This window comes from Malus domestica, chromosome 13 (genome assembly GCF_042453785.1).
Source record: "Malus domestica chromosome 13, GDT2T_hap1".
Taxonomy (NCBI): domain Eukaryota; kingdom Viridiplantae; phylum Streptophyta; class Magnoliopsida; order Rosales; family Rosaceae; genus Malus; species Malus domestica.
In genome coordinates this window covers 4,520,568-4,538,528 of record NC_091673.1, presented here as the reverse complement: position 1 = coordinate 4,538,528, position 17,961 = coordinate 4,520,568, and the positions used below count along the sequence as shown (strand labels likewise).

The following is a 17,961-nucleotide window of genomic DNA, read 5'->3' as shown; positions in this document are numbered from 1 at the left end:
CGGGCTGTATCCCTGGTTTCATGCAATTTTTCGAGCCAGGACAGGATTGATGATGAAAGACCAGAGGAGAAGGAGAAGAAGAAGAAGGAGAAGAAACTGATCTCCTGATCTACAATTCTATCTGGTTTTCCGTGGCGTTTATTTGCTGTAAAAGCAATTCCAAAGCTATTTTCTAGTATATAAGCTTCAAGCCGTGCGCCATTGACGAAATTGTCATCATCTGCTCCCAAATTGGAGTAGTTCAAAATATCGACTTGTCGAAAAATAAAAAAATTGCATTGGTTGAACAAGAAATCAGATCATCAGTGGATTATTTGCTAATACAAGAAAATATAAAGATTGAAAATTTAGGCTATTAGTTAATAGCTTTAATTAAAGAATGTCTAAACCAAGAAGAGTCTTCATTGCTTGCTTTTTCACTACTTTCCCATACACCCCTCTTCCCAACTTCATAGCTCTCTCCATTTCCACCATTCCTCCACCACGTCCCTTCAACTTCTCCGCCACCATCTTCAGCACCCTCTCGTCGCTTCCCACCGCTTCCACAACGCTATCAACCACCGTCTCCATTGGCGGTATGCGTCTTCCCCACCCCTTTGCCGACTTCTCTGAGTAATAAGCCTGAGAGCATGCTTCCCAAAACGATGCTCTCAAGTACCCTTTCTCCCTTTCCTTCACCATCCACCTCCTCATGCCTTCCTCCAGCTTGTAAACTACTGCGCCGGCATCCATCCCTCTTTCGAGACCCATCTCAATCTCTCTCAAGTCTTCTCTAGAATACAGTTTCTCCTCAAACTTGCACCTCTTGCAGTTACATCTAAAACCCCATGTCTTGCTACTTTCGTTGCGCTTTTCCAATGGTGAAAGCACATCAAAATATGCAAATGTTATCTCCTCCCCGGCCTTGACATCTCTAGAAGCATGAACCATTACATAATCTCCTACATGCATACGTCTTGCATTCGGCACACATGAATGGTTGATGAATGAAGCCAGCACCCACAGCCCAACACCGTAGTAATCGTTGTTCTTCCCCAAAACCTTGGAAGAAACTGCATCCTCAACAAGTGAATTGACATCCAGTATGCTCAAAATCCTGCTCGCATCATGCTCTTTCTCATTATGGCAGCCGCCATTGTGCTTCGCCTCGGGCTTAAATCGATTGATCTCAGGGACCTCAAGCTCATCCTCATCTTCCCCACTCGACAATGTACTAATCAAATCGCGGATTCTCAAACATTTAGCCATGGAGTCCATCACCTTTTCAGTGAAGTTCTTCCACATGACCAATTGTGTATTCTCGTCCAAATCTTGACCAGGAAAAATTCCCCTCTCCGTAGCAACCGCTTTCGTGACCAAAACCAAAGTTCCGGCATCAATGTTCTTCGTCACAAACAGTCCACGCCCTCTAATCTCCGATTTCTTGATCTGCACTGCACCAATGTACTCAGCCGGTTCCAGAGGCTTCCCACGAAACCCGTTAACAACCCATTCAGAGAGATCAAAAGCTCCAGTTCTAGACATCAGCTCGAGCTTCTTGGACTTCTGCAAGTACCCATCGAGGTCCACAGAGCTCCCGTTAGCCCGCGGGTCGAGCTGAGCTGTTCGAAAGTAGTCCAGCGCCATGGAATACCTGTTCAGATTCAGCAAGATCTTGCCTTTGCAGACAAGAGTCTTGAAATGGGCCCTCTCGATTTCCAATGCCCGATCACAATCCCTCAATGCTTCAGCGAAATCTCGGAGCCTGGATCGCGCTTCGGCCCGGTTGGAGAGGGCAAGGCAGAGGGATTTTCGGAGCTTGGGCAGATGATCGGGGTCGGGGTTGGGGTTTTGAGGGAAATTTGAGATGTGGGATTGGCAGAGGGTGATGAAGTGAGAGTATGCTTGTACGGACTCCTGCCATTCTTCTCGCAGGAGAAGCTCCGTGGCTTTGGACCGGAGCTGCTGCAGTTTCTCTTCTGCTGTCGCCATTGCTAGCTGATCCTGCTGTTGAGCTTCTTCTCTCATCTATCTGAATTTCGGTTTTTTTTTTTTGGGTGAGGGTTTCGTTTCGATGTGGTTTTTGAATTTGGGATCATGTAACGGTCACATTGCCTTTTTTATTCTGCATTGCTTGTAACGTTAAACGGATATGTCGGTCTTGACGAGGTCGTAAAATATAGCCGGTAAAAAAAGCAGAACGACGTCGTTAAGATTCCAAACGGAAACTTTTATTATTTTTAAGGTGAGGAAAGGATTCGAAACTTGTATAGGGAATTAAGAGTTTTGAACTCGGGATGTAGGAAACCTAACACACTATCTAATAAGATATTGGATCACATGTAAAAATAAAATAATTTTTTTTTTTTTTTCGATAAGCGATATTATCTACACTAAAAGATTAACAATAATGTTGTTCAAATACGCATTTGGCGAGAATTGAACATATAACCTCTCACTTACAAGTGAAGAGAAATATCATTAGACTGTAGTATTAAGTGGCTTTAATTTATTACTAAAGGTAGGGGGAGGGGTTGAAACTGTTACAAAAATTTAGTGGAGGGGTAGTTTCGAATCTGAGACATATAGGTGGAAATGCAACACCCTATCCCTAAGGATGTTGGACCACATGCAAAAATGTTTGATCTCAAACGAAAAATTATTGGCGTAGAGTGGACGACTAAACCACATATCCTCCCGCGCACGCACAAAACACTCGGCTTGGGGTTGGTTTGTCGTCGATCCCAAGCCAGAGCAAGGAGCGGCGACTAGGAGGGTTTGGTTTTTTCTGTAGGCAGAGGGAGGAAAGGTACAGGAGAAACCGCGTGAAGAATTATCTTGCTGTATAAATTTGCTAAAATGATAAGGGTGCTAAAGAATACATTGCAATTCTGTTTAGTAATTACTTTTTCATGAAGTGCATTCCATTTCTTAGTTCTAAGTAACTTCTCGTTGCAGAATAGACCCGATAAGAAACTCTGTAGCTGCAGGAGAGTCTTGTCGTAAGGTGGATCCGCTATGCAGAACATCTGCAGGAATGTGTATGGAGAAATATTGAAAACAGCTTTGCAGAAACAAATTATCCAGCACTATTTTGGAAGATAGTATCATAAGCGGCAATTTCACCCCCTTTTAGTTTTTCGTCAGAATTTTTTTAACTAGGGCCCTAATATTACAGATGAAAACACATTCCGGGAATGCGAGATTAGCAATCTCGAACACATCATACGTCATACACAGTCATTCCCTTGCGCAGTTGATCCTCTACGGAAGCTACAGAGTTCTCTCCCTCCTCATCACCAGCTACAAGATCCTTAATGCTCCCATTGTTATCACCGTTTGTACCAGTGTCAACCATGCCTTCCATTCTTGTAAACATGTGGTCTTTAGAGTCTGCTCCATTGGTGTAGCCATAAATTATTCGGCAGGTGAACTAAGATAAAATTGTTACTACGAAATCAAATTTTTAATCCTATGTTGCCTACATAAAGTTTTCTAGGTTTTTTAGACTTCAAAGTTTTCAAGTGAATAAAATAAGGTGTGAAATCCCGTTCCTGGATTTCACTATTGTAAACTACATATTTGTATTAACGAGATTTTATATTATTTTCGACAATTTATATTAAATTTTATTAATTTTAATGAGGAATAATGAGGATTTTAATTTTCATGTGGTGGGTTTCGGGGGAGGACTCTCTCACGCCTTCCCGTCTCTTCCACTCATTTCTGGAATTCTCCAGAACTCTCTCACTCCATCTCTCTTTTCCCTTCCTCATACGACACACACATGACCGACCAGCGTCGAAGCCACGTTATCCGACCAACCCAGATCATCAAACCATCATCACCGTAGTCCCTATCTCGCCGCGAACTCCCCTACTCCCTTTTCTTGGAAAAATAAAAAAATAAAAATCAAACTCAGAGATAACGAATGGAGGAGCTCCCATAATCATCAAACCTACTTTTGGATGGTTTCAAATGAGTGGTGCTGAAATTACGAGAGATAATATTATCAGAGGATGCAACCTGGTACGGATCAAGGTGAAGGGAATGAGGATGAAGATGTTGATAAGAATGATACAGAAAAGCACAATGGAGAACGGAGCAAAGTGCTAGCCAATGCCAAGGAATTAGGAGAAAAGTAGGTGATGGAGCAACGAGTTCACTTGCAAGATGGTGAGCCCCTTTTTCCCCTTTCATTTCCTTATCTTTGTCATTTGTTATATTAATGTATAGAAACAAGAAAAGTACATACCTTAATTCTATTGAAATGTCTGTGGTCTTTGGCCGAAAGGAAGATTTATGCATGATATAAGTAACACATTGAAATAGAAGTTAAACTTGATTTCTGGACAGCTTGGAAGTGTCCTGAAATTGTAATTTGAATTAAAAGAGTATGGTGCTCTATTGCAGAAAACTTCTATTTTACGGAGAAAAATTATGTTTCAAGTAGCCTACTTTGGCTCTCGATTTCCAGGTCCTTATGAGTTCCTTTTTATCCAAACTTCTGTGTATTGAAACTAGACATGTCCATGATCAAAACCCATCTGATTTCACTTAATTCCGTTGAGTTTTGGTTGACCAAAACTATGTTCAAAGTTGAGTCACAATATTATGTGGTTATAATTTACACAAAACAAGTTTCCAAAAACATTTAACTTTGTACCATTTAGTTCAGGATTGGGCGTTTGAAAGTGAGTTTAAATTTCGTTGATCAAAGCCGTTTTTATGCGGCTTTTGTGGAGGATTATGGTTTCTATAGTACTTAATCATTCTGTTTTTCTTTAAATTACTTTTGCTTTATATTAGTGTTGTTATTTAAAGTATAAGTTGTACTAAAATAATGTCTATGCTACACAAGTTAATAATTTGTAATTGCTCACTTCCTTGCTTGCTAATATGCGTTTACTTGTGTTTGGTTTCATTTGTTCATGCTTTTGTAAATTGGTTTAGATTCAGGTGTTGTGCTAGAAAGTTTGGAGGACTTGTGTTGACAAAGGTAGTCGAACATGAGGTAGGAGGTTCTAGGGAAACTCCATTATAAGTATTATTGTTTATTATTTGTATTATTATGGGATCTAACTATTATTTGATAATTATTTGGATATGATTGCCAACTGAATACCTATATGAACTTAGCATTACTACCTAGCGTGAGATAAAGATGAAAGTCAGAATATGAGTCAGGTACTTTATTAGATTTTTAGTAGAAATAGTAATTAAGGGAATTCCTTGTGTTGTGCTCCATATGACTAGATGCTTGGTTGATACGTGGAATCGATAGCGTGTATGCGTACAATTATGTATAATGTGTGATGAATTTACCGCACCATGTAGCAATGGTACATGGATGGTCATGCTTGGTATATCCACAATTGGGGACCATACGTATTTCAGTGTTGATTATGCTTGGTATATCCGCGATGGGTGATCACTGCCTACGCCTACGTTATCAGACTATGCTTATGGTTTTACTTGGTATATCCGCAATGGAGGACCATACGCATTCTAGGAGTGATCATATCCACGATGGGTGATCACTACCTAGAGCTATAGGATACAGTCCTGCTTGGTATATCCGCAATGTGGGACTGTTAAGAGTGATCATACTTGGTATATTTGCGATGAGTGATCACTATCTACGCCTACGTTATTAGACTATGCATATGGTTTTGCATGGTATATCCGCAATGGGGGACCATACGCATTACATGAGTGATCATATTTGGTATATCCGTTATGGGTGATCACTACCTAGAGTTAGGATATGGTCCTACTTGGTATATTTGTAATGGGGGACCATACGTATTCAGGGGTGATCATGCTTGGTATATTCGCAATGGGTGATCATTGTTTACATGATGAGATTATGCCTATGGTTCTGCTTGGTATATCTGCGATGTGAGACCATACGCATTCTAGGGATGATGAGGATTAGTTGTACTTGGTACATTTCGATAGGCGATCATATTATGATTGGATTCTGTTGAGTGGTCCGGAATCCCTACTCTTGCTCATTTCCATAAGGTTAGTCCGACCCTAGATTCGAGCGAATATGAATTGCTCACAGTAGACATTATGTATAAATTAAATTTATCATGTTATTACTTGGAATCCAGGTAGGGAGTTATGTTGGGTTCCTTTATTTAATTTTGTGAATTGATATGGGACCTTATTGATGGATTAATGTAGTTAAATGTTAATATCGTGCATCCTTGATTCATGGAAATGATTAATTGGAGTGATTGTAGAATGATGTTGGATGTGATTGTTATTATTATGATTAGACTCGTTGACCAATGCGGTTAGAGAATAATATTGTGTTTCGTTGATTGTTCCTTGAGATGTGTATATCATGAATTGCGGTATTATGTAAAACATAGTGATTCATATGATGGATAAATTGGAAATCTTGATTGTCATGTGGGTTTGTTATGTAGCCCTAAATCTAGTAATTTCATGCTTGTCAAGTTCTAATAATTGTTTGAGGGATGCTATATCTTTCGGTTAGAATGTACCGTGACCAATGTCTTAAAAATCGATATTATCGGCGATATTTCGCCGATAATATCGTTTTTTTGACCGGCCGATATTTTTTTGAGTAAAATTAAAATATCTTTAAAATATCGTGATAATATCGCTAATATCACGATATTAGCGATATTATCGCGATATTCGTCATCGTCGCCACCGCCGGGAGGTGAGAAAGGGAGGAGGAAACCACAGGTGGTGGGTACGAGCTGAACAACAGCAAAATCACGTCCCCCAGGGTGTAGAGAGACCATAAAAAGGCCCCAAGCAACTCGGCGGAGTTGCAGAGAAGAGATGGGGGGAGAATCGGAGAAAGATCGAGTTCGAGAGACTGAGGGAAGGATCCAGATCGAGATCGAGATTTGAGAGAGACTGAGGTGATGAGGTGACCTAGCGACGGACTACGGAGAGACCGGACCAAGGGAGAGACGGAGACAGAAGGCTCTGTGTTCTCTGCTTGTTGCGTGTGCGTGTGAAGGAGACGGATAGACCGAGGGAGAGAAGGAGACGGAGAGACCGAGGGAGATAGAGAATGATCCAGAAAGGTATGTGTGTGTGCGTGTTGCGTGTGCGTGTGTGCGTGTTGCATCGTGTGTGTGTGTGTGTGTGTTGTAGAGTGTTGCACAGGTGAAAATAGGTGAAAATAATTTTGCACCCAGAGGTGAAAAGATGTGAAAATAATGTGCATGTGACTGTGAGATGTTAGGTTTGTGTGAGTGTGTTTGTGCCAATAATTTTGCAAATAAATCCAAAGAAAACCCATTGAAACTGAACCAAACTGTCATATGCCCATACTGCCATATAGGCATGTAGCCTTACACACCTTCAAATCACATGTGAAATGTGAATAAAGGAAAATGATTCTCTCAGGAGAGAATCATTTTTTGTGAAAAAAATCTTGACAAGACAAAAAGATATATCCGTGTGTGAAAAAAACAGTGACAAGACAAAAATGTATGGTGGAGTGGTTTCTCACTGTCAAACCCATGTGTGTGTGTAAAAAAAAAACACTGCCAAAAGTTCAAAACCGTGTGCGTCCCAGAGGTGGAGTATCAGATCATCACACATTTTTTTACCCTTCGAAAATTGAAAAACCTCTATTACACATTTCCGTTTCTTCTTCTTCCCTTAGCCCTTTCAGGTCCTTTCCAAAACCTTTTCTCTCTCATTTATTCACAGACGGCAAGCTGCAGAGGATCGTCGAGGTTTTGCTGCTGCTACGTACGACATCGAAAGTTCCAGATTTGTTACATTTAAGGTAAGTTTACAAACTTACATTTATATTATTGTAATTTATACAATAACAAAAAAATTTGTGTAGACCCATGCATGAGATTCTTTAATTTTCACATCCTCACACTATCGTAAATGAACTTTCCAACACCAAAAGAGGGGCAAAACATTTACTAACTTTGCTTTATGGCTTTGTTCGAGCTCGTTTGCTCCTGATTATCCATTTTGATTAAACAATTTCTACATACCTCATACGAAAAGGGTCCATAATCAATCCTTTTAGTCTCCATTTTCAAAGAATATAAAAGAAACGGCAAGGAAAAGAAAAGGAAAGAATAAACAATTTTAAAAAGTTTTAAAACACTTTTCTCAAAAAACAAAAAAAGAAAGAAAAAGGTTTTAAAACACTAAAAAAGAAAGAAGTTTGTCTAGAACACTTAATTAATTCTTAACAGTTTGTAATAATATATAATACAAACACTAGTTAAGTTGGATATATAGATAATGTACATATATAAGGAGGTTAATTATACAAAAAAATTTGTGTGGACCCGTGCATGTGATCTAAGAACCAAATAATATGTTAATTTTTTGAAGTAATTAAGTAATGTTGTATAATTATTCCCTAGGATAATTTTAATATGTTTAATGTTATTTATTATTTTATTATCAAACTGGTTATTATTCATTAATATTAGGTTTTATTATTCCATATTATTTTTATAATTTCTACACCTTACAATCATTTTGTTTACTTCCTATTTAATTCTTTTGTAGAATAACTTTATTATTTAGGTTCTCTTATATAACCGTCACTACTATATTTTTTGGCCAAAAAATAATTGCCTAATTTCCATGCAAAATAAATACAGGTACGTTTAAGATGTCTAAACGTGATCCAGCTTGGGAACATGGAGACCCAATAGACGGAAACAAACATGGCACAATTTGCAAATATTGTGGTCATGTAATGAAGAGTGGCGGAGTGACACGACTTAAGCACCATCTTAGTGGATTAGATCCAAGACATAATGTCCAACGATGCGATAGTGTCCCCCCAGAAGTGAAGGCATTCATCACCACATTATTAAAAAATAAAAAACACCAGAAGGAAAAGAAAACATATGGAATGGAAAATATTCGAGCTGGGCTACGAGGAGAAGGCATTGGCCAAGCGGTTGACAATGATGATGATGACGATGAGGACGAATGTGATGATGACATGGGACCTGAAGAATGACGTAGTTTCAAACAAACATTACGTGCCTCCAAACCGTCAGCATTGGAAAGATAACACCTTCATAAAATTCCTAATAGAGGACAAGGTTCCGGGACAAGTGGTAGTGCACAAATGAGACGGGGAGGCAGTCTTAGAGAATCACAACCAACACCACCAATAGCCCCAAGTTTATATAACTCATCCAAAGCACGTCAAAAGAGTGTTTGAAGTTACTTCAAGGGAGGTAATGTGAAGGAGGGAATGGGGCGTCTAATTAGCAAGTTCTTTATCTATGAAAATGTCTCTGCTGAGAAGGCATCATCACATCATTTAAAAAATATGGTATTAGGATGTCAACAGGCCGGTGTTGGAGTACAACCTCCCACTCCCTTTGAGGTAAGAAACAAATATTTGGAAATGGAGCATAAAGACATTGGTGAGTATGTTAACAAGTTGAGGTCAAAGTGGGAAACTAATGGTTGCACAATCATGTGTGACGGATGGACTGGCCCAACCAGATTGTCTATCATAAACTTCATGGTATACTCCAAGGGAAAGACAATTTTTTTAAAGTCCGTTGATGCTTCAGACCATATAAAGAACTACAAGTATATTTACAAGTTATTGAGGGATGTAATCATGGAGGTGGGAGAGCATAATGTTGTCCAAGTCGTGACCGACAACGGTTCTGCATTTGTCAAAGCTGGAAAAAAGTTAATGAAGCATCATAATGTGTTTTGGACATCATCTGCAACACATTGTATTGATCTCATGTTTGAGGCAATGGGGAAGAGAGAGAATATTGCTAATGTTGTAAAAAGAGCTAGAACGATCACAAATTATATTTACAACCACGGTTGGTTGTTGGCAAAGATGCGTGAATTTTGCAAAGGAGAAATTATTCGTCCAGCTACCACTCGATTCGCCACCAACTATATTGCATTAGACAGCCTACTTAAGAAGAAAGCAGGGTTGAAGCAATTATTCACTAGTGAAGATTGGGCCAACCACAATTTGAGCCGCTCAAATGCAGGTCGTATGGTGGAAAGTATAGTGCTTGATCATGCTTTTTGGACTCAATTAGAATATGTGTGTCAAGTGTTTGAACCTCTTTACAAAGTTTTACGGATTGTTGACACAGAAGTGTATCCTACTATGGGGGCAATATATGAGTTGATGCGTGTGGTGAAGGAGGAATTGGAAAGAAAACCTAGTGCAAGGTGGGTCATAAAGATAATTGATGACTGATGGTATAAAACATTATACCACGATTTGCATGCAGCAGGTATAAATTATGTCATAATTTGCAATTCATTTCTTTAGTTGCATAAGTATTTTTTCTCTTATTAGCGTATGGGTTTCTTTGAACAGCATATTATTTGAATCCTCGATACCAATACAGACCCGGTGTTGGAGATGATGGTGCCCTTATACGTGTTGTACATAATGTATACTCTAAATTGGACCCTGCATCACCAGAAGTTGGCCAATTTGGAAATGAGGTACACAATTACTTAAATTATAATAATTACATTGTTGGATTAAACTAACACGATTTATTAAATTGGACCCTGCATCACCAGAAGTTGGCCAATTTGGAAATGAGGTACACAATTCCTTAAATTATAATAATTACATTGTTGGATTAAACTAACACGATTTATTAAATTAAGCTAACATGGTTTAAAGATGCAAGAAAAACTTTTGAAGAACCAACATCGGTTGCTGCTCGAACAAAAATGTCTCCTAGTGAGTGTAAACATATTTCACTATAAGTTTATAATAGAATTTGTTGGAGTTATTAGGCTTATCAACATTGTTTTTCATTGTAGCTGAATGGTGGATCATGTATGGGACCAATGCACCAACTGTGAGAAAGTTAGCAATCAAAGTATTATCACAAACAGCTTCCTCATCTGCTTGTGAAAGAAATTGGAGCACATTTGCACTCATACACACAAAGCAAAGAAATAGGTTGGCTCATAGTAGGTTGGAAAAATTAGTTTATTGCTACTATAACATGAAGCTTCAAATTCGAGATAAGGAAGCAGAAATAGATCATGTCGACCGTGGTGACCCACTAGATGTGTTTGATATTGTTGGTGAAGATGATGATACAGAGGGTAACCAACTTTATCAATGGATTAGACCTCTTCATTTAGATGATGATGAAGGCAACCCAGCTCCCAGAGTTGCTGAAGAAGCACGTAATGAAGGGATAAATGTAGAAAGAGTATTAGAGGAGAAGGTGGGATCTAGCAGCGCTGACTTTTTGGAAGAACTTTTACGCCCAAGACCAAGAAACACTGGAATTCCACCTTCTTCCAATCCTACACAACCACAACATCGTGTTGATACTAATGATAGCTCTAGTACAAGATTAGGAGACTCACCTACCATCGGAGGTGGGAATGATGAAGGATACAGTGGAGCTGGAGGTAGTGGTGGTGGATATGGAAACTATTATGGACCACCTCCCGGATTTATGACCCCCTTCACTGGTGAGGCAAACTTCACGCATGCAACACAGGATGATGACCATGGCAGTAGGCGGGCAGGACCAGGAATTGGTGCCATAAGGAAGGACTATACTCGTAGAGAAAGAGGCAAGGGGATTTTGTCAAGTCAAGAAGATGACTCGTTATCTAGAACTTCGGACTCTGTTGGAGTGGGAAGTGGTAACTATGGTTATACTCATAACCAACCATTTACCTACCCTTCATATCTCATTCTTGTTGGGATGGAATCGAGCGACTCATGGAAACAATCCCAGACTCAATCTTCAAATGATTTTGCTTATGGACAACCTCAACCAATCTCGGATCCATATGGGTGGCATGTTAACAATTACTTGCAAAATTATTTTGGGGATTTATCATTTGATAACTACTCTTCACAATACACTCACTCTACACATAGAGATGATGAAGATAGTGAAAAATTTGAACCTCATAGGAACTCTATGTGGTACTAAAGTGTAAAATATTGTACTAATTCATTATATATAAATGATTATGGTGTGTTTAGACTTCTTTCATTAATTACTACATATTTTCTACACTCACAATGTTTGTCAGCTCGCTATATAATCAACTTGATAATGTTAAATCTATCATGCAATGCATTTCCTTCCAATTTTTTGTGATAAACTAATAGATAATTGACTAAATAAACATCCTGCAAAGTTTCAATAAAAATTTCCAAGTTTTTCTTACAATCTCCGTGGTTTCCATGTAATTTTTATCGATATCGATATTATCCCGATATTTCCATCGATATTTCCGTGTTTTCGGACTACCGATATTTCCGATATTACCGATATTTAATACCTTGACCGTGAAAACGTCGGGGTGTAGGGAATGGTGAATTACGAATGGTTTGATCCCTATTTAGGGTATGTAGGCAGTCTAACGAAGAGGTTAGATGCAACCATAAAGTATATGAAAATTCCTAAGTAATTCGAATCTTGAATTATGCTTTGTACATATCCTGGAGGCGGGGTCTGTTGGATATATAGATACTTGGTGACGTCATGTGTCGATCATGGTCGTATGTCGGGATCGGAGCGTGACATAAGGAACCATTTGTGATATGGAAGTTTAATTTATTACTATTAAATATAATATTGGTTAAAGTGATGAGTTTATTTAACATCTATTAGCTCTTATTATTCTTAAAAACAACCTTACTAATAAAAAAAATCATTTATTAAGTGGAATATGACAATTAAAAATCACAAACTAATATTTTTAAGCTTGAAGAACCAAACTCTTCCTATACTATAGCCTAGGAAAGCCTTGTACTTGGCTCCACCCTTGGTCTGCTCCAAGCGATTTTGCAAGATTTCCCTTCAGTAGGAAAAAAGAGACAAGTGTATGAGCTTTCTTCTTGACTTCCAAATCTAAAAACTTCAATCGGTAACAGGTACGAATCCATCTAAACAAACCGCTGGTACGGCATCCAGAGTTTCTAATACTCTCACTCTATCTATTTTTGTATTGAATGACGAGAAGTAAATTATGAAACATGAAAGCATGAGTTGATCAAGCATACCTTGCTTAACGTCTACTGGAACCCAAATTGCAGCTGCAAGATCCTTAGAAGTCCAGCTGAAAGTAGAAAATATAAATATAGCAAAAAGTAGGTAACGAATGCATTATAATTGCTGCTTGTACGGGAGCAACCATGAATTGCACTGCTCTATCGTCAAATTGCAACTCCAACTAAAACAACACCAACCTGTTGGATTTTTAGATCGTCGGACCCGTCTCACTCTAACGATATCGATATTGTCTCTAATTTTACCACCTGCCCAATTTTTCAGGTGTGTGGTTTTACCACAAAAGACCTCGGTATTAGTTAGAGTGGGATAATACTATTTAAACCCCTTGGTTTCTTTTCACCTCACCGATGTGGGACTTTAACACTCCCCTTCATGTGTAACCCCATTTAGTGGTTCACACGTAGAAATCCACATATTGGTAATTGATACTCAAAGGTCGGCTCCCCATTGGGCCCACTTGTTTTCAATGAAACTCAACGGTCGTCTCTATATTAAGAGTTCAGACTTGTTTCCTTATGGGTGACAAGCTCGTTGGCTTGCACACAAGCTCATTGGCTTGCATGGGCCCGAACCTTGGGCTATGATACCATGTTGGATTTTTAGATCATCGTGCCTGCCCCACTCTAACGACACTGATACTGTCCTCAACTTTACCACATACCCAATCCGTCAGGTGTGGGGTTTTACCACAAAATGCCTCGGTATTAGTTAGAGTGGGATAATACTATTTAAACCCCTTTGATTTCCTTTCATCCCACCGACTTTAACACAACCACCATACATGTTGTTAACGTCGATTCAGTGATTCAGAAAATAAAGAAACAGTAAGCAGGTCAAAAAACTCCTAATAGGAAAGGGCATGAAATGATATTGTGCAACCACCGTACCTTGACAGTACCAAGACTTTTCTTCCATAGTAGTTTACGAGGTATCTTGATTTCATTAAACCTCTTTGCATAATCAGATAGTAGTTTGTCATACATTGAGGGACTCATCCTGAAATTTATATAAAGATATTTCAAATTATGAGTATGCAAGTCCATGATCCATGATCTTTTCCCTCTATCAAAAGTTTTGAAATAAATGATATTACCAAGGAAACAATTCATTACCTGGATTTGAGGCCAGAAATTTGAAGAGATGGTTGTAGCATCAAATTGTCCATGGAAACCCCTTTATCTCCCAGCTCAGTACCTAAGAAATCCACCCGAATTTAGTGGAATCAAATAAAATAACTAGTCTTTGTAAGCTTTGTTAGAGCTGCTCACTTGTTTAACACATGCTTAAGGGATTGAGATCATAAGAGATGAGGATTGACTATACTTGTAAGCTATCAAGGAATGTATGTGGACTGATATATAGCTAAAGTAATTCTGATATGAGTAGATATATCTATACTGATATGAATAGTATGGTTTCGTGGTGATAAGGTTTATCAATTTGATAAGGATTACATGATGAGAAGTATCCTTATCAAACACCACCACCTAGGATATATAATAGGGTCCCCTGTGTAAGAGTATGAGTATGAATTGAAAGAGCCGAGTCATATAAATCTTTTGAATGGAATAGTCCTGTTGATAAGCTTAGTGAAATCCTTTTTCTTGTAGGATTATAAGTACAAGTCCTTGTTGTTGAGGGACTTATCTCTGTACTTTATCTTTTAAGAGTCACTTGTAATATGGATTACTTGTTCGAGTTCTATAAGAATTCTAATAGGGGAATGATTAGAACGACCATATATATATATGATCATAATCACTGCTCTTGCAATGTCTGCTTCTTTTGTACCAAATACCTATTGTTTGGAAAGCACTTGTGTTTGCTAAAGAGGAGAAGGTTATTAGATCAACAAGCTGCGATGGCTTCGTCTTCCATATCGAGTTCTACAGGTTAGTGTTTCTGCAAATACGTCAGTTTTCCATAAACCCGTTTAATGGTGAATATTAGTTTGTTCTTGATTTATGGTGATTCAATTGGCAAACTTGTGATTAGTAATTTAGGTATATATATATTCCTATTAATCTTACATGTGGTATCAGAGCCAGTTAAATTTTGACCATTGAAATCATAAATCTTGTTCAAGATCAAATTTCACATAAATTCCCGGTTTTTGAACCCAGAAAGAACTTAAGAAACGACACCGTTTAAAAAAAAATAAAAAATAAATAAAAAAGGGAAAGGGCGAAAGAGCCGTTAGAAGGTTTCCTTTTATTTTAAATTTTTCGACTGTTATTTTCTGGGTTTTCGGTTTCTTCTATCTGGGTTTCTTCTTTTTCTTTTCTTTCTTGCTTTCACTGAAAGTTCTTACGATTAAGAAGTTTTTGCTTCGTCTATCTCTTGATCACGACAACCCCATTAACAATATGTTAAAGGTATGTTCTTCAAACTCCGCTTAAATAATTAGTTGTAGATCGGAAATATTGGAATTTGACAGTGATATTGAAATAACACCTGCAATTGAATATTGTTGAATCCAAACCGTTCTTTTCTAACTAATGTCACATTTAAGTTGCATTAGTATTGCTTCCGCTGCAGTTGGTTATGATGTTTGTAGATTGAGATAATTTTGGTTTATTAATCCTCCTTGTATTATCAGTATAATGAATAAACTTGTATTATGAATGAGAACCATTGAACAAAGTTCATCTTGTTTCTTTTGTTTTATTGAAATCTGAATGAGAATTGTCTTTTTCTGGGAATTGGTGCTGACGAGATTCTGGCTGATAACTTTGGCGATGATTTTGGATCGGCGCGTCTGTAACAATGGCAATTCACTTCGATAATCTGCAATGGTACGAGGTCCATGGGAATTTGGAGTGATGGAAATCCGCGTGGTTGGGTCTCGAGCATTGATGGATAATTTGTTTCATTTATTTGAAGCCGAGGAATTGCAATCGGGTTGACGAATATGGATCCAACGATGCATTCAGGTAACTTAATTCATGTTATCATGCATGGTTAATTGTTCTCTTATATGCATGATTATAGTGTGATGAGTTTGAGCATGATGAATTAGGGCTTTTGCTATTTCGAGTATGCCTGTTTAATTACATACTGTGAGGGCATGATTAAACTCGAAATCCTTATGGATGCCAACTTGTAATTATGTGGGATGTCTGAAATCATCTTTTGCTGCATAAATAAGTTAATGTAGCATTTAGTCTATGTATACTCTTTATTTTTCATTAAAGAGTCTATGGTTATGATTAAATTAGTCTTGGTGGAGGATAAAACTTGTTCATATATAGCACCTATCGTTCTCTTTTGTCTGTTTGTTTTGGGACATATATGATGAATATCAATTTGGAATGGAATCAATCTAACTACACGAGAACTCCATGAATTGATATTGTCTGGACAAGTATGCTTAATGAACAAGCGGTTCTAATATTAAACTAATGGAATTTGGATGCCATTGTTTGTATTTATGGTACATATAATTACATGCATTGGTCTGTTTTGAATTATTAAAAAAAAAAAAAAAAAAGTTCAATTCATATCCCCAGTTTTGGTTAGACTACATATAATATGTTTTAGGAGTGTTGCCGTATATATGAATGGTGGAGTTTGGAATTTGAATTCGATAAATGTCAATCTTTGCAGTGTATAACCGAAAACATGTGAAGGCTCTTGTATTTATACCTTGTATGGAATGATATAAATTGTTTTGGTGAAGCCTTGTTGGCAAGAATGCATTCTATTTCGCTGTGATAGTGGAACTCATCGATTGGCAAGATTTGGTCTGGAATTTTCGTTTCTCGTTTGCTTCCGCTTCTCTTAATGAAAATTTGCTGATTAATTGGTATGTATCCTTTAATTCATATCTGATGCGATCTCAAAGTTCATAAGAATTTAATTTTGAAATTTTGACAACTTATGGGTTTTCCATTGATTGGAATTGTTTGAGATTTTGAAGCCTCAATTAGTATTTTTGCAATTGATTTTTGGACTAGATTGAATTATGATACATGTCGATCTTGTTAAAGAATTATTATATGTAAATCATATTGTTGAAAAGTTGAGATCTTGATTATCTCGTTTTAATCAAGATAACTTGTGCTTCTATGTCCAAACATTATCAATTTTTAGTTGATCTTGCTCGATGGATATTGAACTAGTTAGGATCAAATTGAATGCAAAAAATATTGTGCTTACTATTCTGATTTTGATCATTGTTGAAACTAGTGATTTTGGGTTTATGTGAGATAAGTTTTTCCAAATGGATTGTGACTATCTTTTGATACATAGACTGTTTGCATAATGGTTTAGGTGTATATGACTAAACTGAGATTATGCAATTGGTGAGGAATCGGGAACCAATTGGTTCATATCTCCGGTTTCTTTATCGGCTGTGTAGTACATTCTGCTTATGCTTAAGTGGGAGAATCATATATTCGAATGTAAGCATAAGGCTAAGAGTATTTAAGCCGGCCATTATAATTCATCAAGATGCTTAAAAACCAGTTTATGGTTTTATTGAAGCAATTGGTTAAATTATTTGTGTTACTTAATTTGTTTAAGTAATGAGAAGAATCCTATTATGTTAGCATTCAAAAGGAAACGAATTTGGTTTCCATATGGATTCTGATTAGTCATTCATTGTATTGGAATGATTTTTAGTTAATATAGTTGCTATTAACTTGTACTTAACTTGGTTGTGTTAAGTATGGCCTAGATAAGTGGGAGTGCACTGTTTAAAGGCTTGAAGATAGTTGCTTTTGTTCAGTTAGAACATGGCAACGATGAGCTTGAAGATTCCCAGAACTAAGGTAGTCTAGTTGGCTTAGTTATGCTTATCTAGTTGTTAGTGTTTGTTTTGGTTCTCATTAAGGGTTCAATTTTCAAACTTTGTGATCAATTGTACCAGAGAACATATTTTATTTGATAGTTTGGTTTGCTAGAAAGTCACTTTGTGATTTTGTTGCAGAATACC

At 37.6% G+C, this 17,961-nt stretch overlaps 1 protein-coding gene and 1 long non-coding RNA gene across 2 annotated transcripts; one reads left to right on the top strand and one right to left on the bottom strand.

The window, feature by feature from the left end:
* Nucleotides 1–282: 282 nt before the first annotated feature.
* On the bottom strand, nt 283–2,107 carry LOC103451805 (methyltransferase FGSG_00040-like). The gene has a single exon (XM_008391231.4). It carries the CDS (start codon nt 2,005–2,007, stop codon nt 373–375), a length of 1,635 nt encoding a protein of 544 aa, XP_008389453.2. The 5' UTR covers nt 2,008–2,107; the 3' UTR covers nt 283–372.
* A 1,543-nt stretch (nt 2,108–3,650) lies between these two features.
* On the top strand, nt 3,651–5,123 carry LOC139190563 (uncharacterized). The gene is made up of 2 exons (XR_011574868.1): nt 3,651–4,155; nt 4,933–5,123. It is a non-coding gene; the product is annotated as an uncharacterized lncRNA (long non-coding RNA).
* Nucleotides 5,124–17,961: the final 12,838 nt, after the last annotated feature.

What these genes read in the sequence shown, in the direction of transcription:
- LOC103451805 (XM_008391231.4), bottom strand. Translation starts at nt 2,007, where the DNA reads ATGAGAGAAGAAGCTCAACAGCAGGATCAGCTAGCAATGGCGACAGCA.